We start from the raw sequence: 27,653 nt of genomic DNA, 5'->3' as shown, positions 1-27,653 counted from the left end.
AGGTCAACAGACTCAAGAGGCTCAAAGGGAGGTCCCTGCAGGACCCGAAGAACCACCGCCAAGTCCCACGGAGCCACTGGAGGCACAAAGGGAGGCTGGAGTCTAAGAACACCTTGGAAAAAGGTGCGAACGTCAGGCAGCGTAGCGATTCTACATTGGAACCAAACAGACAGACTGATACATGAACCTTCAGGGAAGCAAGACGTAAAGCCCAGGTCAAGACCTGACTGTAGAAATGCCAGAATCCTAGAAACCCTGAACACCTGAGGATCAAAGTTTCTGGACTCACACCACTGAAAGTAAGTGTGCCACACTCTGTGGTAAATCCGTGCCGAGGCAGGCTTACGCGCCCTCAGCATGGTACTGATGACAGAGGTAGAAAAACCCCGGGACCTTAAGACGGCTGTTTCAAGAGCCACGCCGTCAAAGACAGCCGACCAGATCTGAGTAAAGGCAGGGCCCCTGAGACAGCAGTTCCGGACGCTGAGGCAGAAGGAACGGAGCGTCTACGGACAAGCTCCTGAGATCGGAGTACCAAGGACGTCTGGGCCACGCTGGAGCCACCAGCAGAAACGTGCCCCCGTCCTGTTTGATTTTTCTGAGTACCCGAGGTAGCAGGGAGATCGGAGGGAACAGGTACGCTAGGTGAAATGTCCATTTCACCGACAGCGCGTCCACTAGGTTTGCGCCTGCATCTCTTGTCCTTGAGCCGTACACAGGCAACTTGCAGTTGTGACGGGAGGCCATCAGATCCAACTCCGGCAGTCCCCACTTGTCCACGAGAAGTTGAAATACCTCCGGGTGAAGCGACCATTCCCCGGGATGCACGTCGTGACGGCTGAGGAAGTCCGCCTCCCAACTGAGGACTCCCAGGATGAAGACTGCCGAGATTGCTGGAAGGTGGCACTCCGCCCAAGCCAGGATCTGAGACACCTCCGACATCGCAGCTCGACTGCGAGTCCCTCCCTGGTGATTTATGTACGCCACTGTGGTAGCGTTGTCCGATTGCACCTGAACTGCTCTTCCGTGAAGAACGGTGCCTGACGACAGTAGAGCCCGGTACACTGCCCGCAGCTCTAGAACGTTTATGGGAAGGACGGCTTCCTCCGCCGACTAACAACCCTGAAGTGACAATGAGCCGGTCACTGCCCCCCAACCCCGGAGACTGGCATCAGTCATGAGCAGGACCCAGTCCGGGATCCAAAAGGGGTGCCCCTCGACCAGATGAGCTGTCTGAAGCCACCAAGCCAAAGACTGCCGAACCTCCAGGGACAACACCAGCACCTGAGAACGGATCCGGTGAGGTAACCCGTTCCATTCCGGTAGAATCAGCCCCTGCAGGGGCTGGGAATGGAACTGGGCAAATTCCACCATGTCGAATGTCGACACCATGGACCCCAGAACTCTCATAGCCTAATGGACCGACAGGCGGCAACTGCTCAGGAAACTGTGTATCCGCAGCTGTAGGTAGGAGACCTTCTCTGGAGTCAGGAAGATCCTTTGCTGAAGAGAATCCAGCAGGGCTCCCAAATGAACCATCCGCTGTGATGGAATCAAGGAGGACTTTCTCCAATTTATCAACCACCCGTGCGCTTGCAGGCAAGCGATCGTCAGGTGGAGATGTTGAAGCAGTACCTCCGGGGAGCTCGCCAGCAACAGAAGGTCGTCCGGATACGGCAGCCGTACATTCTGGTTCTGAAGATGTGCGGCCATGACTACCATAACCTTTGTGAATACTCTCGGTGCCGTGGAGAGGCCAAAGGGTAGCGCCCGGAACTGATAATGATGCTGAAGGATAGCGAACCTCAGATACCTCTGATGCGAAGGTGCTATCGGAACATGGAGGTAGGCGTCCTGGATATCCAGGGACACCATGTAATCCCCAGGTTCCATCGCCAGAATGATGGAACGTAACGTTTCCATTCTGAACTTGGGAACTCTGAGGAATGTGTTCAGAGACTTCAAACTGAGGATAGGGTGATGAGAACCATTGGGTTTCTGCACCAGAACAGAGTAGAATAGTACCCCGTCCCTCGTTGTGACTGAGGAACGGGAACAATGACCCCTGCTTTCAGCAAGGACTCTATAGCCTCCTGAATCTGTAAAGCCTTGGTTTTGTCCTGAGAAGTACTCGTGCAGAAAAACTGGTGGGGCGGTCTGCGCCGAAGAGACAGGGCGTACCCCTGGGAGACCACTTCTCGAACCCAGGCATCCGTGGTAGTATTGTGCCAGCACTGGGCAAATTGAAGAAGTCGGCCTCCCACTCTGGGGTCCCCCAGAGGGAGGCCCATCCCATCAGGCAGAAGGTTGATCTTCCTGCTTGGAGGAAGGGCGCCTGGCACTCCAGGCCTGCTTCTTGGGCTTAGAAGCGGTCTTGGTCACCGACTGCCTCGGGAAGGACTCACCCTTGGCCTTACCCTGAATCCGAAAGGACCAAAAGGCAGAGCTCCTCACTTTAGCCGGCGCAGAGGCCGAAGGCAGGAAAGCCGACTTGGACTTAGCCAAGGTATCAACTATTTTGTCCAAGTCTGGACCAAATAGCAATTCTCCATTAAAAGGCAAGGCCTCCAGACCCTTTTTAGAGTCTGCATCAGCCCTCCAGGACCTCAGCGACAGGGACCGCCGAGCAGACACAGCTGCAGCCGAAACCCTGGAAGTTAGCAGGCTGGAATCCAAAGACGCTTCCCCAATATAGGAAGCCGCATCCCTCATCTGTCCCACTAATGCTCTCTGGATATCAGGAGCATCGTCAGTAAAGGTATCCTCCAAGGCATTGGCCCAGCTCTCAATGGCTTTAGCCACCCAGGAGATAGCCATGGACGGGCGAGCCACCGCCCCGGAAAGAGAGTAAATGGACTTCAAACAAGTCTCCACCTTCCTGTCCGTGGGATCCTTTAAAGAGTAGATAGACGGCATTGGCAGCATCGCGCTTTTGATCAAGCGGGTGACATGGGAATCCACCGCCGGTGGAGTCTCCCATTTCCTGCAATGAGCTTCAGGAAAAGGATAATTTGACGCCAACCTCTTCTGTGGATGGAACCTCTTACTGGGTAATTGCCAGACCGCCGCCATATGATCCGTTAATTGATCAGACAGGGAAAACACATTTGAAGTTACCTTAGCTTTTTTTAAATTAGGGAACTTCGACCTAGGTGCCGGTGCATCATCCTCTATATGGAGGATAGCCCGCACCGCCTAACTAATGCTGGAACATTAATGGAGGACTTAGTCTCAACCTCCTGCCCCAAGGCATCAGAGTCAGAGTCCTCATGGATCTCCCCGTCATCGGAGGACACTTCCGAGTCCGACAACTGCGCAGCCAGTGAGCTCACGACAGGACGCTTGGACACCCTTGGTGGCACATCACTTTGCAACATCGACTGAAACGCCGAGGATGAGGCCGCCAGACTCTGTACAGAGCTGGAGAGAACATCCACCCAAGGTGGAGGAGCCATCTGAGGAAAACTCTGAAAAGTCACCACAGACTGCCGCGTCACAGGAGGAGACTGGACATGCACAGGCAGTCCCGAATAAAAACCAACAGTCTGGGCCCCGGGGGGAGACTGCAATATTTGCGGAATACCCGGGGAATGGGGGATGGTGGGCTGGGGCAACGCTTTAGAAGGAACCGTTGTTGGGACCGATAACCGGTCCGCAATGGACGCCAGCACCTGAGAAAACATCGCCCAAGGAGGGTCCTGTGACATAGGGGGTTTAGAGGGGCCTGAAACAGCTGGCACCGCCCGCACAGACCATCCTGAGATGGTCCTCCGCATCAATTCCAGCAGCACAGCATCTGCAGGAAAACAACACAGGAGCCACGGAGTGCTCAGTCTCCTCGTCAGACATGATACAGTAATTACCCAATAAAAACGTATCACCAGAGGAATTACGGTGTTAACACCCGCGCACTCACCAGTATGCAACACAAACAGCCCAGATATGGTACTGTGTAGCACACAGTATGTGACTGACCTCACAAATACGTGATTTATATAAGTGAGGTTATCAGAAAAACGCCCTTCCCCCACACACCTGCCGGGCCGTAGGAGAAGGAAAGGGATAGGAATAAGCTGACAGTAAGTAGAAATAAGTCACAGACAGGCAGCACTAGCAAAAGTCACATACAATGCAGAAAAGTTAATACTCACTAAACCTTTCGCTACAATCAACCGCCCAGATTCAGTGTCTGGGAGGGCTATAGCGCTGTGTACACTGTCCTTTAGCAGGGGAGAGGTACACAGGGGGAACGGTCCACTTGATACCGCCTGGAAGTCTGCGATGCCTGCCAGTAAAGATGGCCGCCGGAGACCTCAGAGGAGGAGTGGCCGAGAGATAGGAGCAGCTCAGCGACGCCAGACTGCGTGTTGAAAGGCGCGCTGAGCTGAGGGGAGGAGCCGCTAGACAGGGAAGGCTGCCTCCCTTGGCTAGCATTTAACCCCTGGGTTGACGGTCCCGCTTCCAGCCTGACACCCTGGTGGTCTAGCGGACACGCGGGGTATTCCTCTATAGAGGGGAAGCCTGCCGCCGCTGCTAGCGCCTCCGGTCTGTCCCCAGAGAGCGGAGGCTTCTGACTGCATAGGAAGTATCCGCGGGACGCCGCACGCGGCGACCAGCTGCTTACCTGATCCCCGGCGATCCGGCAGCAGTCACAGGGAATCCCCAGAGCCCGGCTGGTACAGACTCTGGGGTCCCGCCGCGATCCCCAGATCTGTACTGGCGTCGCGGCGCCAGCGGGGAGTAGGAGCGGCAGCGTGGACGTCCTAAAGGACAGTCTGATGCTGCCGCTCTGATAGTGTAAAAAAAATGAAGAAAAAAATTAAAAATGTTCTCTTTAAAATAAAGCTATGGGGTTGCTCCTGCAGCCCCACTGCGACAGGGTGACCAGACTCCGGCCGGGCACCAACTAAAACTAAGGTGCCTGTGGCTCGGGGGCAGGGTATAGAGGAGGACGGACCCAAGTGCATCCTGGGAGCAGTGAAAGCTTTAACTGCGTGGTGCCCGTGGATCCAGATCCAGCTATACCCCAAGGTCAACCCTGTCGACCCCCTATGGACCCTGAAGTAGAAAACCTGGTTCAATGTACCATGACAAGCAAGAGAGACCAACCCCAGTAGTGCCCTGTACTGTCAGCCAAGTAAATCAGAACCACTACCGCAGAAAAGGCTGTATGAACTCTTTCCACAGTAGCACCCTTCATTATCTTCTCAAGCTACGTCATTCCCGTTGGCAAATGGGCAGATGAAGAAACATGCATCAAGAAATACTGTGCAATATAATATACAAAACATAAAAAATTGTTTTTGTGCTCACCCCCTCCTATGCAGGAAAGAGGAAAAAGAACAGAGGCAGAACATGGGAATAGATGGTTACTGGGAGGAGGTGACTTGCCTATGAGGATTACCAATCTACTCTAGGTCTCCCCTCATTGCAGAAGAAACATGAATAAGTTGATACTTTGACAAGATACAAGTTCATAACTTCGTGACAAACCTTCTCTTTAATTTCCTCTTCGTCATGTTCTTCCTTCAGCTTAAACCCATAGTCAAAACCGCTGCCATCTTCTGGTACACCAAGCATATCGTACCATAACTGAGCAGGCCCATACCGCCATTCTGCTACTCTGGGTTTTGTATCCGCCACTTTGTCTGTATCACCTGTGGACTGCGAGAACTTGGATTCCACTGGAGCCATCATGGTGATCTGCACAAAACAATGACAATTTTCAATCTTAACCAAGAAAATGTGTGTTGCCGACACTAGTTTTACATATTATTATTTCTAACTTATAACTGAAAAATAATATGAAAAACTTAAAAGATACAGATTCTAAATATAAGGGATAATAAACAGAACAAAATGTAGAGTCTTTCCGCAACTAAATAGGACCAATTGCACTACGACATCCTCACCTCATCATCTGAGAGGCACTGTTCAGGTGGGGGGGCTGGAGCATATTCATACTCCCAGCAGGACTTCTTCTCAGTTACTGTCTCTGCTTCTTCACCCTCTTTTGTTTGTACGTCCTGAGTAGATTCCCGATGCTTCTTTCTGCGCTTTCGGCGAGCACTGCGCCAAACTGACAGAACATTCTTACCAGGTCCAAAAAGCCGAAGGAATCTCAAGACCTGGAGAGGTACAATGACAGTTGTTAAACACAAGAAAACCCCAATTTACAGCACTGAGCTTGTACACTTACTACAGAGTCTTTAATACTATAATGTTATTTGAGTATGCACATTAGAATACTTAAGCTGGATGCACACCTTTTCTATCAGCTGCTGATCGGGTTAAAGTCTCCCGATCAGCCGAACAATGTGTCCCCAACGTGATCCCTCTATCAGCTGCCTGCGGGGCCCATACCCATTGTGCAGACAAAGCACAGTGTGTATAGGCTTCTATGGGATCGCGAGTTTGGGCCAACAAATATTATACAACACATAAGATGCGACCTCCTGATCCCGACCACTGCAGGGGCATTATAAGCCATTAATCGGCTAACACTCCTGCAATGGTACAGCATACACATCTATTCAATAGTCAGCCCAATCACCCGATACTGGGTGATCTGACCGGGGATTGTATAGGTGTGTACCCAGCTTCAGAGACATACAAACTGCAGTGTGGCATCTACATTGCAGACGTCATTCTGCTTTCATTGCATTATGTATTTCATGGACATGTTTATAATAGTATATTGTATTTAATTAAATACATGCATCTCTCTCCTAATTTTTTTTCTTTAAGCATCAGTCTTACGCATATTTCTACACATGCGACTAATCAGGAGTTAAAAAACCAGTAACAAAGAGCTCCGCTAGCTCTCCTGCACATAGAAGGTGAACAATCTGGTTAGAAGAGTGGGCGTGATGTTGCATTGTCATATGATGGGGAATATGCCCCACATTCGGTCAATGTTATATCTCTGCAGTTATGACGCCCAACCTACTACCTACCTAGTTATTCTCCTAGATACGTGAAGCCCTTAGCAGAACCAAAGTGAGGCTATGGCCAAGACAGTGCTCTTCTCACAGAGTGATGCTGCCAAGTGAGTGGCTGGAGTCAGGCCTCTCTCTTTGTAGATGCAGCACTGTTGGTCCGGCATAGTGAAGAGGAGAAAAGAGTGTGGGGTGTAGAGCAACCTCTGGGGGAGCTGGTCATTGCCAGCCCCAGAACAAAACAGGTCAGAGGGGAAATGGGCTGCCCACAGTTCTTTGAAACACCAGGCAAACATAGCAGCCAATTAGGTCAGTAACATCACATTCCATTGTAACAACTGTAAAATAAATACAGTGATGCTCTGTAGAATGCGTTTGCTACGTCTGTTAATCTTTTTTTTAGATTGGCGAGTTTATCACTTGTTCAGTTTGGATTGGTTTCTTCTCTCCTTGCTGTGAATAGACAGTTAATAGACCCTTCTCATGAGCAGCTTTGTTCTAAAGCTAGGTTTACACTGGAGATGGTCAGTCATGTTATAGTCTGCTATTGATCACATAATATAAATTGTATGCTCTATGAACACAAGTGGATCAACATGGGACCAGTATGTGCTCTCCAAAAGAGGTCTATTGGTTAAAAATGAAGCAATAAATTAGTTTAGACAGTTTAGGTTTACAGGACACTGCTTCCAATTGAAAAAGCTGTGGCAAAACGCATCGAACTCCGGGACCCGGCTGTGCGCGAGTGGGCTCCCCTCCCGGCAACCAAGATCAGCTGCCAACCATAAACTAATAACAGGTGCACTTTTTCTTCCTTCACACTCAGGGGCACTTTATTTATTAAGGGTTTTCTCTTTTGTTATAGGGTGAATCACTCACCCACTGTTCACTGCATAACCTATTCAGCTCACAGTGGGAAGCAGCACTCACCCATGCTCACCTAAAGGTACTCTGATATTTTTACACATGCTTCACTTTCTTATCATCTCAGGGTACGCTCATTAAATATCACCGATAATTACTTCTGCCCTGATTTTATCAGGGTATTATTTAAAAAGAAGATACTCAAGGTGAACCACAAAGACGCTCAGCCACTGTCAACTGCGACTGCGCACACAGGGCCTGATTCAACAAGGATCACAACTGCAAAGCTGCATACTGGCTATAGATATATGATGTATGCACACAGGCAGCTGTGCAATTGCGATCCTTGCCATTATGCAAATGCAGCGGGAGGTGTATATCACCCCCTGCTGCATTTGCGATCCTAGCACTGCAATGGAGGTCGCAGGCTGGGATCACCATCGCGACCATCGGTGGTCGATGGTTGAGATGGTGGACGGCGCTGGGTCTCCTGCCAGCTGAGTAAGCCTCACCTTACTCAGGCTGGCCGGCTTGCGAGCCTAGGACACTGCGTTGATCGAGGCAAAATGGGATAGCCACTCCCGGGACACGCCCCAGTTTCCGGGAACACCAGCCGACCCCACTCTGCCCCTTAAATGCCTCTGCCTGTCAATCACTGACCGAAGGGGGGGGGGCTATCCCACCCCCCTCCCCGCGGCCTCTGCTGTATGAGTACAGGCGGTCGGCAGACTGCCCGTACACACTGCCCAATGGGCAGATATATTTGCAGATATATTGGGCATCTGCTGTGTGACACAGCCGACCCAATATGTCTGTGTACGACGTTGTTCACAGTCATATTGCTGGTACACACTGGCCAATATATCTGTCAGTGTGTACCCAGCTTAACACCACCCCATTTACTTTAGATTATGGCTCTGTTGGTGCTCTCAATGGAAACAATGGGCAGCTAAATAACAATCTTCTAAAACGTGCACAGTTTTCTTGAGAATAATGCTAGTAGTGAAGCTGGTTACACACTAGCTCAACGGGTCGGCCGTTCGCCCGACCACCTATCTGACGATTAGTAAGCATATACCAATGGGCCACGCTTGACAGCTCAAATGTACAGGCATTTAAATCTCTCGCTCAGTTTAGCTGTCAATCACCACCGGGTCCAGCGGCATATTGTCGAAGTCAAATAATTGAGTATGATCGATGTACAATTATTATCTGACGATCTAGTCGTCTGTTGTCTGATAAAGAGTAAATCGGACGCTACTTTGCGTCGCCGCAATCCAATGCGCACAATTGCGAACGCACCACACACATACACTGATTCACATAACGCACACACAGACTAAATATAGACATAGACGCTATTTTGTGTATCCACATGCGTACACATAGACGCCCACGTGCGTCCTCACATACATACATACATACATACATACATACATATGAACATCTCCTACATCAATGCACAGATGTACATATGCAAATGCATATGTATATAATGGTTCCTATTTACAATAAGTTAATAAAGAGTTATTAAAAGGTCTTTTTAACAAGTAATTATGATGTAATATGTACTTAAATAAGATCTAAGGTTTCGAACATAGTAGACATGTCATGTTTGGTATTATATTAAATACCTGTTCATTTGCAGATCTCCGGTTCTATTGGCAAGGAGATCGCATCATGCGTCCGCAAGTTACGAACTACAGGGAGTTATTGGTTAGCATGTTAACATTTTGTATGCAGTGTTGGTAGCCAGTTTAACCAGTTCTTCGGCAGGAAACCACACAAAGCAACTGTTGGACAACTAAGACATACCCCTGATGACACCGTATGAACTAACCAATGACCAAGATGACCAGGAGCAAGGACCAATGGAATTATGCCAGCTTACCTCTATTGTTCTATCTGTGACCTGTAAGGTTTATATATAGGTTAGTGCTCTGGACACCATAAGGGAGTAATTTTCCCTTCTTTGATGACCACAGGCTTCAGGATTGATGACTGAGAACTGGATCCAGAGCGCTAGCGTATGTATTGGTTGTACCTTGTATTTTAAATGCTTTTTGCGCTAATTGTTTAGATCATAGCGCGTTATACTTTTTCTTGTAAAATATAACTTTTGTGCTTTGGAACCACAATTGGATTGGAAAGCAATTATTTCAATTTAGCGACTTGAAGCACTAAATAGCCATTAAGGGGTATCCATAATGTGTACGGGCGATCGACGGGTCGTCCGTACACACCAGATGACCGATCTAGCTTTCTGATATATCGGCCATCTGCTGTGCTGCACAGCAGATAAGATATGTCTGTGAACTATGTCGTTCACAGACATATCTGCTGTACACACTGGGCGATGCACTATAGATATATCGCCCATTCAAACTAAAGGGTGATATATTGATCAGTGTGTACCCAGTTTAACTCTCACTCTACAGTGCAAATGTTTGTGTGAATTCTATATCAGCATGAATTGCAAAAGTCTCGTCTGGGTATTTGTTAGTTCGGTATTTGTTTTGGGCAATGGGTTGCTTTGTAAATAACAAAGATTGCTCTTACAGTGCAGTGGACAAATTTTTCACACAATTCAAAATGGATCTCAAAGAAAAAAAAATAAAAATATATAATACATTATATATATATATATATATATATATATATATATATATATACATACATACATACATACACACACACTAGTGTGATAACAGAAACATCGAAAGGGTAAACTGTATATGAAAATTTTTTTCTCCCTTTCCAATGAAGTGATGATGTTTCACCAGTATGGTAACAGAAAATGATTTACAGCACTGTGGTGTGAGCTTCTGTACACAGAGAAAAATAAGACGAGACCCTAAGAATTACATACAGTATGTGCGCATTCTGTTGAATAAAGATTACTTCTAAAAATGGTGATGACGTGCCACAAAACCAAAAGAGGTTCAAAACTCTTCTGTACTATGCAGACTCTCCCCAAACCTACTCTTCCTTCTTCTTGCTCCAGGCTCTTTGCTATGCACAGTGCTGAACTAGGTTGGATGGAGAAAAAAAGACCAGAAGATTTTTACTAAGTAACTGAGTATTTTGTGCTAGAAAATGTATCTAGGTAAGATGTGTGGGCGTTATTATTTCTAGGTTTTCATGGTATAATGGACAAGACTGCTATGGTTCATTTGCTAATTCATCAAAAAAAAGGTAGAACAAATATACTCTTTAGCATTATGGGACTGATTGTACGGAGCAAAGCAAAAACAAGCAAGTAACTTTGTGTTGGGGGGAATTCAATTAAGTGTGAGCTGGGTCCTGTGAGCTGTTCTCACAGCGAACTCGCCCTGCAAATTTCAGTTACATTTCAATTGCAAACTCGCTTTGCTTTCTCTGAGAAAACACATGTTTTTTTGGGCACAAACAAACAAAAAAAAAAAAAAAAAGGAAAAGGTAGGGAAATCTTTATCTTAAGGGAAAAATGTTGGTGCAGAACCTCTGGTACACCCCTCCCAATGAATAATCATGCACTTGGAGAGGTTTAAATAGTATAATTTGGCCAATAAAAAGTCAGTTTTCAGACAAATTTCTCTCTCAAAAAAGAAAAAAAAAAAAAAAAAAAAAAAAAAAATCAAAAATGGGATATTCGATGTTGGACAGGTACGTGGACTTGTAAATAATGTGGGACAGGTACGTGGAGGTGTAAATAATGTGGGACAGGTACGTGGAGGTGTAAATAATGCGGGACAGGTACTTGGAGGTGTAAATGATGCGGGACAGGTATGTGGAGGTGTAAATGATGCGGGACAGGTATGTGGCGGTGTAAATGATGTGGGACAGGTATGTGGCGGTGTAAATGATGTGGGACAGGTATGTGGAGGTGTCAGTGATGTGGGACAGGTATGTGGACTGAGGTGTAAGTGATGTGGGACAGGTATGTGGAGGTGTAAATGATGCGGGACAGGTATGTGGAGGTGTACATGATGCGGGACAAGAATGTGGAGGTGTAAATTATGCAGGACATGTAGATGTTGTACTGATGGGAGAGGGGGTGAACGTGTAGATGGGAGTTAAGTGTTTATTCAAACTTGTATAAAATACTGTAAAATCACTGTACAAGCATTTTCCTGTAAACGAAAAACACTTGCGTCCTATAATTTTTCAACCATTATTAAAAAAATGCAAAAAACATCCATTTGACACCATTTAAGAGCCTCCACTATGGCCACTAACAGCCAAAAGTCATGGGATAGCAGTATGTAAAGGTAATGGTATGTAGCATCACCGTACTGTGACATCTAGGAAATGCCCAGACCTGCATCAGTTGTAATCGGCCATCTCGTGAGTCAGTTTGTACACCGGCTAGGCTGCACATAGCAAGGCAATGTAAATGATCAGAGTTCAAATCGGAAGTTGATAGTAGGTGCCCTATGGATGGGACATTCCATTTCCGAAATTGTGCAGACATTCAACATTTTTCGATCTACGGTGTCACGTGTGTAGCAGAAATACCTTATGGAATGCATTACCACCCACCGTGGACAGGGCAGAGGCAGACCACAGGTGCTTAATGATCGTGACCAGCGGCAACTGGCTAGAAATGTCCGTGGTAACATACAAGCAACACTGGCTCAAATCACATCCCCATTCAATGCAGGAGGTATCAGATGCATATCCAGTGCAGCGTTTTTTTTTTAGCTTCCATGGGATATGGGAGCAGAAGACCCACCAGTGTGTCCCTGTTAACACTACGACACTGGACACAGCGCCTAACCTGGACTAGTGATATCGCTAATTGGACCCTGGAGGACTGGCAACATGTGGCGTGGTCCAATGAGTCAAGGTTCCAGTTGTTTAAGGCTGATGTGGGGTTCGGGTGTGGCACAGACCCCATGAGGCCATGGACCCTAGTTATCAGAAAATCACCGTGCATGGTGGTGGTGGTTCCATAAGCGTGTTGGGTGCGTTCACGTGGCATGGGTTGGATCAGCTGGTCTGCCTGAAAAAGTCATTGGCTGGTAACTCCTACGTTGCATTGCTTGATGACCATTTGCAGTCCTTCATGGACTTCATGTACCCCCACAACGATGGAATATTTCAGCAGGATAATGCACTGTGTCATCGGACCAGAGTTGTCCAGAATTGGTTCGAAGAGCATTCTGGAGAGTTCCGGCGAATGGAGTCGCCACCACGTTCACCCGACATGAACCCAATCAAGCATTTATGGGACAAGGTGGAGAGGTGCATTCACACTCAAACTCCAGCACCTACAAATATCAGGGAGTTGTGGAATGCTATCCAGACGGCATGGGTCAACATCTCTTCAGAGGTCTTCCGTCCACTTGTGGAACCGGTTCCACATCAAGTCGCTGAACTTCGCAGGACTGGGCATCTATCCTGGTTGGGTATGATTTACCGGCACTCCGGATTCTGGCTGTCAATAGACTAACAGCGGCATCCCGATGGCTAGAATGCCGACGGGGGAACAGCAAGTTCTAACACTGCGGATAACACCTACTTGGCCTCGATATACTTACAATCGGTATGCCAGCTGTCAGGATTCCGGCGTCGGCATCTCCACTACTGTCGGGATTCCAGCGCCTGTGTTCTGGCCGGTAGTGGGGATTCTGCCGCCAGGATTTCGAGTAGGCATAGTAACTACATCCCATGAATTTTGGCACTTCTGAATGGTCTTGCTATCACCGTTGTCACTTTTTCATGCTCTTCTCCCAGTACACTTTTTGCACAAAGTTCACACAACCTCACTGCTAGTAGTGTGAATTTGCATATCTAATTGGATTACACATTTCTCAGGTGTAAGGCTGATTCTTATTGGCTGAGGCTGACCTGCACCCAGCCATTGTGGTTTTTCTCCACCATCACCGGCGGCTGCACTGTATTCGGAACACAGTCTGTCCACAGCGTGTACGCGGCTAGACAGCGTCTCTGCCTCTATAACTACGGCCACGCTGAGACCGAGCGCCTCTGAGCTACACAGTGCGAGGCTCAGCAGCATGATCTGGATAATCAAAAGGCAGCATACTCTGTGTACTAAGAGTGGCGTGAGAGAGCTATCAGCTCACTGTTCAATTCAGTATCACCTATGTGAATAACACATGCAGCAATTTGTAACAACCAGTTTACTGCTGGTTTTTATCTGCAGCATCTTTATTTCTCATACAGTGGAGAGATTGCTGCACTAACCTGATATGATTTGTTAGTTTACGTTTTATTAGCTCAGAGCCTTGAAAAGCATACCTCCCAACTGTCCTCATAATTATCACAGGACTTTCCAAATTGTATAGTACAGCGCTTTTCAACCACTGTGCCGCCCCACACTAGTGCAGTCTTCAACTGTGCTGCAGGAGAAGTCTGCCAGTGCACAGACCGCTGCCAGTTTAATCTTGAGCCTGGGAGCGCTGGGCTTTTCCAGGTAGCTCAGAGACACTGCCCGGGCCGTGACCTTTGAGACGCGGTGGCGTGACATCATAGGTCACGCACGCCGTGTCACCGTCCTGTCCGCCCGCCCTTACTGCTCTATCTCTGCAGTGATAGAGTGTGACAGAGGCTACACACCACTGACTGCTGGGTGCCGGTGTCATCCGTGGCTGAGGGACAGTGATGACCATCAGGTCAGGTAAGTTTTGTGGGGACCAATGTCTTTGATTTTTTTTTTCTTTGGGGGCCAAAGTGTTATATATTTTTTCCTGTGGAGGCCTGTGTGTGTTTTGTTTATTTCAATGGAGGACGGTGTGTGTTCTTTTTCCAGTGGGGGACTGATGGTGTGCCTTCAATTTTATAATCGTGTTTGGTGTGCCGCGAGTTGAAATTACTGGTCTAGTGTGTACCCGGGTTTATAGAAGAAATTATTACGTCTATGAGAAAACCAATTTATCAAATGCACAGAGTAAAGAAAATGTGGGTTTAATTCAATGGCACTAAAAGTAATTAACTGACCGTAAAATATACAGCATACTAGTGAGTGTATACACTAAAAGAATAATAGAAGGGGTGGTGTAAATACCTTGCCGGGTCTGAATTCTGGAAAAAGCTCAGTGACGTTAGGAAGCATTTTGGTGGCATCTTTCTGCATTATTCCAGCGAGAGGTAGTGTCAGCTTTCGCTCCTTCCCCTCACTTTGTCCCCGCTCTTGAGGGCCAATCTCAGATTCAGAATCAGAGGAACTGCTGAAATCCACCTTTTCCACAGCAGCAGAGGATGGAGCAATAATGGAGGGGAGAATTATTCCATCGCCATCTTCAGAACCTGTATGAAAGAAGCAGAACTCTCCTTTAGGGCTTATATACACAATGGTGATTAGAAAATGCATCAGTATATTAAATTCTAAAAACAAATTTTCAATTTCAATTATCGCTGTTGTGCCCCTTTATGTCTGTATAAAGTTATGTTTTCCAGTTCTGCAATGTGGTGATAAGGGGCTTAGGTGATATTTAGATATAGTAATGGCTTTATATGTGAAGAAGAGAGCTCCCTGGATGAACACAGTCTATTAGAAAATGAGGATGTGTGGTCAACCAGTACCCCTAACGATGCAAAGTAAAGGCACCCAAAATATCTAAAACCTGTGCCAGAAATAGTGTGCAAGGCGGTATGTACAACTATCAATGAAAAAAAAAGTTACAATCCTTTTGGGAGGGCATCTGAAGTCAGTACTTACTGTAAGAGTTATTGTAATCAAGGGAGACATATGCACCATATAATAGCATAAATACTGTATAATAAAAATGCATACACAAATATAGGAAGTTTCCTGCGTCTATGGAGCATATCCAACCACAGCAACTAATTGCGGTTTGGAACTATTCAATTATTGCCTGCATTCCCAAGCCCCAACGGTGCACTGTTCCTCGCAGCCTGAGGAGCTGCGAGGAAAAGTCAGCGTTGGAATGCACACTCTTGGATTCAAGGCACTGGGAAACTCAAATATGCATATTACACGGGATCTATTGGTTTCCGCGTGTTGCACAAGGATTTACCACACGAATAACTGCATAGCCCAGGGCGTGAAACCTGGAGCTTAATCGCGCGACTAATTGGATATGCTCTTATATATTTTACGTAACAATTATTCAAAAAAATATAAAAATACGTAATAAGTCACGTGCAACAAATAATTTGTATTGATACTATATAAAATTAAGAGTTTTGGTAGACTTACCTTTGTTAACTCTATTTCTTCGAAGTCCATAGGATCCACAGAGATACCATTGGATGTGTGTAGTTGAAGTGATCCAGGCACCAAACAGTTAAGCTTTAGCTCCCAGGAAGCCCCGATGCTCCTCCACATACAGCCGTGACCAAAAGTTTTGAGAATGACACAAGTATTGGTTTTCACAAAGTTTACTGCTTCAGTGTTTTTAGACCTTTTTGTCAGATAATACTATGGTATACTGAAGTAAACTTTACAAACATTTCATAAGTGTGAAAGGCTTTTATTGACAATTACATTAAGTTTTAGCAAAGAGTCAATATTTGCAGTGTTGACCCTTCTTTTTCAAGACCTCTGCAATTCGCCCTGGCATGCTGTCAATCAACTTCTGGGCCACATACAGACTGATGGCCGCCAATTCTTGCCGAATCAATGCTTGGAGTTTGTGGGTTTTTGTTTGTCCACCCGCCTCTTGAGTATTGACCACAAGTTCTCAATGGGATTAAGGTCTGGGAAGTTTGATGGCCATGGACTCAAAATTTCGATATACTGTTCCCCGAGCCACTTCGTTATCACTTTTGCCTTATGGCAAGGTGCTCCATCATGCTGGAAAAGGCATTGTTCATCACCAAACTGTTCTTGGATGGTCGGGAGAAGTTGCTCTTGGAGGATGTTCTGGTACCATTCTTTATTCATGGCTCTGTTCTTAGGAAAAATTGTGAGTGAGCCCTGTCGCTTGGCTGAGAAGCAACCCCACCATGAATGGTCTCAGGATGCTTTACTGTTGGCATGACACAGAACTGATGGTAGCGCTCACCTTTCCTTTTCCGGACAAGCATTTTTCCAGATGCCCCAAACAATCTGAAAGGGGATTCATCAGAGAAAATAACTTTACCCCAGTCCTCAGCAGTCCAATCCCTGTACCCTTTGCAGAATATCAGTCTGTCCCTGACGTTTTTCTTGGAGAGAAGTGGCTTCTTTTTCTGCCCTTCTTGACACCAGGCCATCCTCCAAAAGTCTTTGTCCTGTGTCATGCCAACAGTAAAGCATCCTGAGACTATTCATGTGTGGGGTTGCTTCTCAGCCAAGGGAGTGGACTCACCCATAAATTTGGGTAAGAAAACAGCCATGAATAAAGAATGGTTCCAAAACATCCTCCAAGAGCAACTCTCCCAACCATCCAAGAACAGTTTGGTGACGAACAATGCCTTCTCCAACATGATGGAGCACCTTGTCATAAGGCAAAAGTGATAACTAAGTGACTCAGGGAACAAAAAACATTGAAATTTGGAGTCTATGGCCAGGAAACTCCCCAGACCTTAATCCCATTGAGAATTTGTGGTCAATCCTCAAAAGGCGGATGGACAAACAAAAACCGACAAATTCTGACAAACTCCAAGCATTGATTAGGCAAGAATGGGCGGCCATCAGTCAGTATGTGGCCCAGAAGTTGATTGGCAGCATGCCAGGGCGAATTGCAGAGGTCTTGAAAAAGAAGGGTCAACACTGTAAATAATGACTCTTTGTATAAACTTAATGTAATGGTCAATAATAGCCTTTGACACTTATGAAATGCTTGTAATTTTACTTCAGTATACCATAGTAAGTAACATCTGACAAAAAGGTCTAAAAACACTGAAGCAGCAAACTTTGTGAAGACAAATACTCGTGTCATTCTCAAAACATTTGGCCATGACTGTATAACTCGCCCTCAGTCACAGGCAGACAGTTTTGTAAACAAGCCCAAGGCAGTAGCAGGAAAGAGGAGAAGGAAGAACATTACTCTCACGAAATATTCTCCCAGAAGATGAAGGAATCAGTGATCAAGAGAGAAAATACCCATTGAAGCAAGGTGCATCAGGGTGAGCGCCATGTGGATCCTATGGACGTCGAAGAAATAGAGTTAACAAAGGTAAGTCTACCATAACTCTTAATTTCTTCTACAGTGTCTATAGGGGATCCACAGGGATGTCCCATAGCAGTTTTCCTAAGGGTGGGGACGCTCCTGAGCAGAAAGGAGAATCCGACGCCCAAAGGAAGCATCCTGAGAGGCAAAAGAACCTGAGAAAGGTGAGGACGGAAGACCATGTGGCCGCCTTGAACAATTGTTCAGCAGAAGCGCCACGTCGAAACGCCCACCAGGGTCCCACAGACCGAGTAGAATGAGCTGTAACCCTGTTTGGAACAGGAGGAGTAGCTTGCGTGTAGGCCTGAGAGATTGTCATGCAGAGCCATCGAGCCAATGTGTTTGTTAGCTTGCCAGGCTCGCTTGTGAAAGCCATACAACACAAAAAGAGAATCTGTTTTACTCAAGGAATTTGTACCATCCATGTAGATCCGAAGAGCACGAACCACATCCAAGGAAGCTTCACCTGCAGAAAGACCTGAGGACTGAAAGGCCGGAACCACAATCTCTTCATTCAAATGGAACTAGGATACCACTTTAGGAGGGTACCCAGTCCTGGCACGGAGGACAGCTCTGTCCGGATGAAAGATCAAAAATGGGGAGCGACATGAGAGCACTGCCAAATCAGATACCCTGCGGGCAGAGGAGATAGTGAGGAGAAAGAGTGTCTTCGCTATCAGCCACTTGAGTTCTACAGAGTCCAGAGATTCAAACGGAGGAGCCTGTAGAGCCCTGAGAACCAAGGACAAATCCCACAGAGCTACCGGAGGGACAAAAAGGAGGTTGAAGATGGAGAACCCCCTGAATGTTCTAACATCAGGCAGGGGAGTAATCCTTTGCTGGAACCAGATTGAAAGAGCAGAAACCTGAACTGTAAGGGAGGCCAGGTGGAGACCAAGGTCTAACCCAACCTAGAGAAAGGCAAGCACCCGCGAGTCATAACCTCTGGGAGAGCACCATTGAAAGTAAGAGTGCCAAACACTGTAATAGATGTGGGCTGAGGCAGGCTTACGCACCCTGAGTATCGTCTGGACCAGAGAGAGAGACCATTGGCTCTTAAGAGGGAAGACTCAAGAGCCACGCCGTTAAAAACAGACGAGGTAGGTCCAGGTGCAGGCAAGGACCCTGTGCCAGTAGATCCTGCTGTAGAGGAAATGGAAACAGAGTGTCTATGGACAGACTCCATAGGTCAGTGAACCAATGTCGCCTGGACCAGGCCGGGGCTATTAGTATCATTGTGCCGCCTTCGTGCTGAACTTTCAAAACGCCCTCGGGAGGAGGAAGATCGGAGAAAAGAGGTATGCAAGATTTAAGTCCCACCTCACTGCTAGAGTGTCCACAAAGGCCTGGAGAAAGGCTGAGGGGTCTCTGGTCCTTGACCCGTACCTGGGGGACCTTGTGGTTGTGACGTGAGGCCATGAGGTCTACATCTGGCAAGCTCCATTTGTCCACCAGGAGTTGAAAGATATCCGGGTGGAGAGCCCACTCCTCAGCGTGTATTTCCTGATGGCTTAGGAAGTCTGCTTCCCAGTTGAGGACTCCAGGCATGAATACTGCCGAGATTCTGGGAGATGACCTTCGGCCAAGACCAGAATGTTTGCCACTTCCCGCATGGCTGTCCGACTTCGCGTGCCTCCCTGATGGTTGAGGTAAGCTACCGCAGTCGCATACTTGGACTGGATCTGGACCAGCCTGTCCCGGAGGAGATCATGCGCCTGAGTGCACTGTACACTGCTCGCAGCTCCAAAATGTTTATGGACAGGCGACTTTCTTGAGTTGTCCACTGTCCATGAAAGATATGATGACCGATTAGCGCACCCCACCCACGAAGGCTGGCATCTGTCGTGAGAAGTTCTCAATCTGGAATCCAGAAGGGGCTAACTTTGCCCAGATGGGACGTCTGTAGCCATCATGAGAGGGAAAGCCGAGCCTCCGGAGGAGGATTGTCTGGGACTGGATCAGCTGTTGAAGGGGCCTAGAGTGGAACTGGGCATACTCCACCATGTCGAAGGTGGATACCATGGACCCGAGAACCTGCATTGCTGAGTGAATGGATAACCTCTGATTTTGGAGCATGCTGTGTACACGCAAATGTAGAGTCAAAATCTGGTCTGCTGGCAGAAAGATCCTCTGTATTCGAGAATCCAGGAGTGCTCCCAGTTGTACCATCTCTGTTGGAGATGGTGAGGACTTTTTCCAATTGATGAGTCAGCCGTGTGTTTGCAGACAGTTCACGGTCAGCTGGAGATGGCGTTGTAACACAACCGGTGAGTCTGCCAAGATTAAGAGGTCGTCTAGATATGGCAGGATTCTGACTCCCTGGTGTCTGAGGTGTGCAGTCATAACAACCATTATTTTGGTAAAGACCCAAGGGGCTGTTGACAGACCAAAGGGCAGTGCCCAAAACTGGTAATGTTGCTGCAGAACAACAAACCGTAGGAACCGCTGGTGGGTTGGAGTAATAGGTACATGCAGGTATGCATCCTGAATGTCCAGAGAAACCATGAAATCCCCAGGCTCCATTGCCAGGACAATTGATCGTAAAGTTTCCATGTGGAACTTGGGCACTCTGATAAACCTGTTGAGGGATCTGAGATTCAGAATAGGCAGATGAGACCCATTTGGCTTCTGAATCAAAAAGAGTGGAATAAAAACCAGTTCCTCACTGAGCCGAAGGAACCGGTATTACCACCCCTGAAAGCAGAAGAAAGTGAATGGCCTCCTGGAGGGCCAGGGCCTTTATAGTGTCTGATTGGAGACCTGTACAAGAAAATTGCTGGGGAGGACACCTCAGGAAGCTGAGAGCGTACCCCTGAGAGACAACTTCTTGGACCCAGGCGTCTGCTGTTGTTTGACGCCAAGAGTCGGAAAATTGAAGAGGTCGGCCTCCTTCCCTAGGATTCCCCAGGAGGAGGTCCGTCCTATCAGGCCGTGGATTTGTCATCAGGCTTGGAAGCTGGACATCTGGCGGACCAGGACTGCTTGGATCGCGGCTTGGTGGTCTTAAGCGAACTAGACTGCCTGGGAAAGGACTGTCCTCTTGTCTTACCCTGGGGACGAAAGGACAGATAAGTGGACAGCCTAGGCTTAGGGACAACTGCTGATGGCAGAAAGGCAGATTTTGAGGCTGCCACAGTAGCCACAATCTTATCCAACTCTGCGCCGAACAGCCTGTCTCCAGAGAAGGGTAAGTACGCGAGTGCCTTCTTGGATCCCGTGTCCGCCTTCCAGCCAAAGGAACCGGCTTGCGACTACAGAGGTCGCAGATGCCTTAGATGTAAGGAGTCCAGTATCCAAATGCAGCTTCTCCCAAATAAGAGGTCGCTTCCTAAATATGGGAGATGTATGCCAGTTGTTCCCTGGTTGCGTCTGATAGCAGGCGCTCTTCCGGTGCCCCTGCCCATCCTTCGATAGCTTTAGCCATCCAGGTCGCAGCCATAGCTATTGATAGTGCCAGTAAGTGGGTAGACTGACTTGAAGCAAGTTTCTAGTATTTTATCCGTGGCATCCTTAAAAGAGGATGTAGACGGTAAAGGAAGCTTCTAAGCGTGCCACATGCGAATCCACAGTGGGAGGGACTTCCCAATTAGTACACTCAGCCATATTCTGAACTGAGTGGGAATAAACATCCATCCAAAGAGGATGCATAGGGGTACCGACATTGTAGGCTGTAATAGCTGTGGGTATCCCATGGTGGGAGGCAGCATGGGAATTGATAAACGATCCACTAGCTGTGTCATAACCTGGGATAAGGAGGACACCCAAGATGGCTCCTGGACAGGGGCTGGTAAGGTGAACTGGTGAGTAAATTTATAACAATAGCACACAGACCATCCTGCATGAAATCCTGAGAGGGCAAGCCAGCAAAACAGGATTTGCATGTAACCAGCACAGGGGCCTCAGCCTCCTGTTTATCTTTGCCTTTAGAAGACATAGAAATAGCAAGCAAGTAGCACACAATAAGTGTCTAGCTAATAATGCAATGTGACACCCTTCACAAATAAAAGTAAATTTTAAATAATAATGAACCCCTTCACACATGGTAGTTGAGGGTTTGAGAAAGAGCAGCAGGGATAGATATAACGGACAGTCAGAAATTTTAAGACAGTATATCACAACAGTAGAGCTAGCACAAGTCACATACAATGCATATAAATATACTTAAATGAGCACTAAATCTACTCCTAAAGCCTCCAAGGGCTAGTAGGATTTGTGTGCTGTATAACCTAGCCCCAGGGAATGGTATACAGGGAGACTGGACCCGAATCTCTTGAGACCTGTAGCTTCAGAAAAGCCCTGTTAATAGCTAGTGATCGTCTCATATAGGAGGATGTTGAGTAGGAGGACTGAGGGAGGGGCTGCCAGGGGATAGCCTACCTCCCCACTACCATATCAACCACCGGGTGCCGCTGGCCTCTACCTGGTCACCGACGCCAGCTTTTAACCGCCCCGGTGCTCTAGTGGAGGAGCGGACGAACTAGTCGCCCCACTACAGCGTCTTCCTGCGGGTCTCCACCGCCGGAAGGACTGCACAACATGCAATTCCCCTCAAGTGGGGAATCGCCTTACCTGTTCTTCTCCATTTGCCCAGCTGCAGCCCCGGGTCCTAAGTAGAACGGCTAGCAAATCCCCGCTAGCACCCGACGAAATCACCAGATCACTTACTGGTGTTGCAGGACCGGCGGAGGTAGTTGGAGCAGCTACACAGGCACCCATTATGGCGCATTGCTGCTTGCTCAGATGAACAGAAAAATAAAATTAAAAGCTTGGGACTGCTAAAGCCTCCTGTTATGAAAGGTGCGACTGATCCTGGTATATGTGGAGGAGGACCGGGGCATCCTGAGTGCTAAAGCTTAATTGTTTGGTGCCGGATCACTCCAGCCCCCAACCCCCCCCCCCCCGCCCGGATCACCCCAAAGCAAATCATTTATGCATTGCCCCAACTGAAGTGGACCTGCGCAGTTGCATTGTAATTTTTTCACTCGATCCTTTAAAAGATAAACATGCACCGTCTAACCATTTGCCAGTTACTTGCCTGTTGGCACAGTGCCCCTCTCCTCGTCCTTTTTGCATGACACTGGAGGTGGTGGTGGGGGAGGCATTAGCTTTGAATCAATGTCTTCACAATCTGCATCATAGTCATCATCATCATCTAAGCAGAAAAGTCAATGAGTAAAAAAAATGTCATCTTGGTTAAATAAAGTTCTCCGCATTTACATATTTTTAAGGTTTTACTATTTCTTAATTTAGCACAATATTACCTGCTCTTCGAGAGAGATGAAGACTGCCCATAGCTTGCCTATATCGTCGGGACTCATCTTCAGCCACTTCATTGATATCAGAGTAATCAATTGCATCATCAGTACTCTTAACCCAGCCTAAGCAATACATAAAGGGGCAGACTGAAATACAGAAATCCATCTAGAGCCACACAAATAAGGAGACAAGAGGGCTTATACAGAGTTAGAAGCAAAGCAAAAAAGGATTAAATTTGCTCCAGGACACACCATGTTGCAATATGAGGGGTGGAAATGCATTTATTTATTTATGTTTGCAGTAAAGGAGAATATGGACTGCTTTTGCATGTGTTTATATCTGTACTCAGCTGGTCAAGTCTAGACTGAATCTTTGGAATGGTTGCCGATTTGCTCACCTATTATGATGATGTCAGCCTGGGCATAGGCCTGGTTGACTGCGATTGGTTTACCAGCAGTTTTAATTAGGTGCTGGCTCTTGGGCCTATGTAGGTTGTTCTGTTCTGGCTGAGTCTCCCACAGGACTCCATGTATTGCCTGGTCCCTGGTTCTAGCTTTTTGCAAGCTGCCTAGGAAGGATTTCTGGTTTCTTAATCTGCTAAGTATCCTGGATACATTCTATTACATATTATTGTTAGCAAATGTACACCTGGCTATTTATGCTACTAGTGTTCACTCTAGATCCGGCGCTCGAAAAGGGGGCATGGCCACGACAAAGGGGGGAATATTTTTAAGACACGCCGCCCCTTTTCATCACTCTTGGACGCGCCCCCTTTTCATCACTCCGGGCTGCCCTCAAGCTCTGCCTTCTCTGAATAGATTCCGTGCGCATGCGCCCGACATCTATTCACAGGTGGCGATTGCTACACCGCAGTTTTCCCCACCTGAGGGACAATGCAGCCACAGGCTGTTTTAGCGAGGCGGCGCGAAAAGGGGCTGGGTGCATTCTGCCCTTTTAAAATCAGGCAGGGTGCAGCGCCCCGCTAAAACAGCCTAGCGGGAATGCTATACTACTCTAGATAGTCCATGTGTTTTGAAATGTCTTATCCTGCAGTTTGCTGTATATCTAAAGAAACTATTGAGATTTGGCAATTACTCATGTCTACTGAATTATTATTCTGGAATTATTACTATTGCTTAAGAATTTATACATCATTAATAGGGGGAATAATATAACTGCATACCCTTTTGTTAGCTGCTGAAGTAGCTAAGTTTAACCCTTGTTTGTTACTAGCTCTTTAGGAGTGCTATTTGTATTACCACCCGAGTATTTGGTAATCACTCTTTAGGAGTGCTATTTGTATGACTACATCAATTAGCTTTAGACAAACTTCTGTCTAGTTTGAGAAGCGGCTTGGGTTTATTCCTGGATGGGAGACCTCCTGGGAATCTAGGTATAGTTCCCCACATGCGTTCTCAGAGTGTTACATTCCTATGTCTATATATTGATACCTGTGCTTCCTGCATTGTTGTTACTTTAAGTGCGAAGTCCAGGTGGCAGCCGAGTACCTACAAACAAATGTGTGCTCCGGGAAAGGGGGTTGGTATTGGTGAAGGGCACTTTGTTTAGTGATAGTGCAGGAGTTCATCAGGTATTATAACAGCATGTACAGCCATGGCCAAAAGTTTTGAGAGAATGACACAAGTATTGGTTTTCACAGAGTTTGCTGCTTCAGTGTTTTTAGACCTTTTTGTCAGACGTTACTATGGTATATGCCAACAGTACAGCATCCTGAGACCATTCATGTGTGGGGTTGCTTCTCAGCCCAGCCAAGGGAGTGGGCTCACTCACAATTTTGCTGCAGAACACAGCCATGACTAAAGAATGGTACCAAAACATCCTTCAAGAGCAATTTCTCCCAACCATCCAAGAACAGTTTGGTGACGAACAATGCCTTCTCCAGCATGATGGAGCACCTTGCAATAAGGCAAAAGTGATAACTAAGTGGCTCGGGGAACAAAACATCTAAATTTTGGTTCCATGGCCAGGAAACTCCCCAGACCTTAATCCCATTGAGAACTTGTGGTCAAACCTCAAGAAGCGGGTGGACAAACAAAAACACACAAATGCTGACAACTCAAAGCATTGGTTAGGCAAGAATGGGAGGCCATCAGTCAGTATGTGGCCCAGAAGCTGACTGACAACATGCCAGGGCAAATTGCAGAGGTCTTGAAAAAGAAGGGTCAACACTGTAAATAATGACTCTTTGTATAAACTTAATGTAATGGTCAATAATAGCCTTTGACACTTATGAAATGCTTGTAATTTTACTTCAGTATACCATAGTAAGTAACATCTGACAAAAAGGTCTAAAAACACTGAAGCAGCAAACTTTGTGAAACCAATACTTGTGTCATTCTCAAAACTTTTGGCCATGGCTGTAGGGTGTAAATGTAGGACATCCAATTATTTTCCTCTGAAAGAGGTTGGAAGAACTGTAAAGACCCACAGGTCCCGTCATTCTGCTTAATATTAATGTGCACCTTCCCCTGTTTTCCAAAACATTCTCCCAGATTCTATGCTACGCTATTATCAAGCCTTATTTTGAGACATATTGGATATTTTGAGACTTTGACCATGGCAACGGAGCAGCTCTTGAACTGTGGAATACACAGCAGGACTATGATTACATGATGGGGAGTCTAGTCACATTTAAAGATACATAGATGCCCATATTATAGCTAATGCATTGGGAGGGAGTAAGATTCAGAGACAATGAACATCTGTTCATGTTTTACATGTAGTGGGATGTAGAGATAACTGCGCTGAAAGGAGATACAGTCTGGACAGGTTTATATCCTGTATATATTGATACTACAATCAATGCGTTGCAGGACTGGCTCGAGGCATGTTCGACCAGTGTGGTCGAACAGGGTTACCACCCCATAGAGGGCGCATCCCTCCAAGTCATTTCCGAATTTCAGCGGGACAGTCCCGAGTGCGGTCGGGAGGTTGGGCACCTCTACTGCCGCAGCTGTGCGGCGGTGCCGGCCCTGGTGAAGAATGGATGCCGCACGTATGCGCGTGGCATCCATTCAGTGCAAGGAGATAGCTGGGGGCAGCCCAAGTACTGACGTAGTGTTGGGCTCGACCCCAGCCTGATGTTAAATGGGAGGCGTACCATACGGGCACGCCCCCAAATAGCGTCATTTAGGGGACGTGGTCTATGGTAATTTTCAGGCGCGTGCGGCAGCGTCACCGCGTGCGAGGTTTGGGGCGTTTGGGTCCCTCGCTGCACAGGGCATGGCTCCAGCTGGAGCCGGCCCTGATGTGTTGTATCATAAGACGTGGTTTAAGTCAGCCGGAGTGTGTGTTTAAAGCATTCATATAGTTAAATGGGGGATAAATGATCTATAAGTGCAGGTAATCATACATTCTGGCAGAGTTATGCTGCCCATCCACTACGCAATTAAACTTAGCGATGGAGCGATAACGACAGTCATTATCGCTCCATCGCTTGGTAATCGCCCACAAATCGGGCATTAAAAGGTTAAAAACGACCAGCGATGCGCGTATCCGCTGGTCGTTTTTAACATCAATCATCGCCCGGACATGACGGTCAACCTGACGACCGCCGTCAGGTTGCCATGTTTGGGGATCATTGATCTGCATACACTGAACGTCTGAACGTTCAGTGTATGCAGTTCATCCCGCGGGAGACAACGGCGTCGTAATCGTGCCGTCATCCCCGCATCGTGTAATGGATGGGCAGCATTAGATGTCAGTCTCTTTGAATAAAGAAAGCAGTCACTGCATTTCACAGCTCAGGGTCAATAAATCCACATAGGATGCTTGTCCTCAGCTCTACGCAGAAGGGACAGAGAAAATGGTTATGGTTGCACTCAGGTTTATGGCATTTTCCCAAGTTAAGGCTTCAGATAACAGGGGTGGTCCAATGGACTGAATGCCTCCCTGCATGCTACATAGAGGCCAGGACATAACAAGGAAGCGGTAACACAAACATTACACAGCTCTAAGAGGGGTATTCAATATGAAATGTAAACTTTGCTATCTATGCGTGTCGAAGTTTTCGCCGCACATCGGAGCTTTTGCCGGCGAGAAAGTATCGGGCACGCCCCCGATTATACCCGTATTCAATATGAAATCGTCGAAAACGGCACCCGGCGAATGTGAAGTCAGCGAAAACTTCGCTGATTTTTGGGGAAATGGCCCTAATACCCCCAAAAAGAAGCTCTGACATGGGGGATCACTCTGGATACCCCCAATTAGCCCTGCTGAAGGTTTTTGGGGTCTTTAAACGGGCTCAATAGCTGCTATTTTGGGGATTTGGGAAGGTGGTGAAGAATAGTATTTAGAAGTTTTTTTTGCAGAAAATAAGTAGTCCCAGCAAATTTGGGGTACTTCAAAATGGGGGTGAGCATATTTAAAGTTGCTAAAGTGAAGTTTTAAAAAACGTGAAAAATCCACCTGCCGCAAACACCTGCAATGAAAAAAAAACACCTGGGGCATACTTGGGGACCCCCCTAGATTGTAGGTCGCTAGTTTTTAACTTTGTACCCCAACATTTTTTTTT

At 47.1% G+C, this 27,653-nt stretch overlaps 1 protein-coding gene across 2 annotated transcripts in view; it reads right to left on the bottom strand.

Moving 5' to 3' along the window:
- TAF1 (TATA-box binding protein associated factor 1) overlaps positions 1 to 27,653 on the bottom strand; it is a 124,373-nt gene that overhangs the window by 78,529 nt on the left and 18,191 nt on the right. For both annotated transcript variants that reach the window (XM_088445545.1, XM_088445546.1), the window contains exons 3-7: positions 23,125 to 23,241; positions 22,899 to 23,015; positions 14,812 to 15,053; positions 5,913 to 6,128; positions 5,494 to 5,703 (exon numbers count right to left, since the gene is read on the bottom strand). In XM_088445545.1, coding sequence (XP_088301671.1) covers positions 5,494 to 5,703; positions 5,913 to 6,128; positions 14,812 to 15,053; positions 22,899 to 23,015; positions 23,125 to 23,241 — 902 coding nt within the window. The remainder of the gene's footprint in view (positions 1 to 5,493; positions 5,704 to 5,912; positions 6,129 to 14,811; positions 15,054 to 22,898; positions 23,016 to 23,124; positions 23,242 to 27,653) is intronic.

This window comes from Taudactylus pleione, unplaced genomic scaffold, assembly GCF_031769625.1.
Source record: "Taudactylus pleione unplaced genomic scaffold, aTauple2 ptg000381l, whole genome shotgun sequence".
NCBI classification, from domain to species: domain Eukaryota; kingdom Metazoa; phylum Chordata; class Amphibia; order Anura; family Myobatrachidae; genus Taudactylus; species Taudactylus pleione.
The sequence above is the reverse complement of the archived record's forward strand: the minus strand, read 5'-3'. Positions and strand labels throughout refer to the sequence as shown.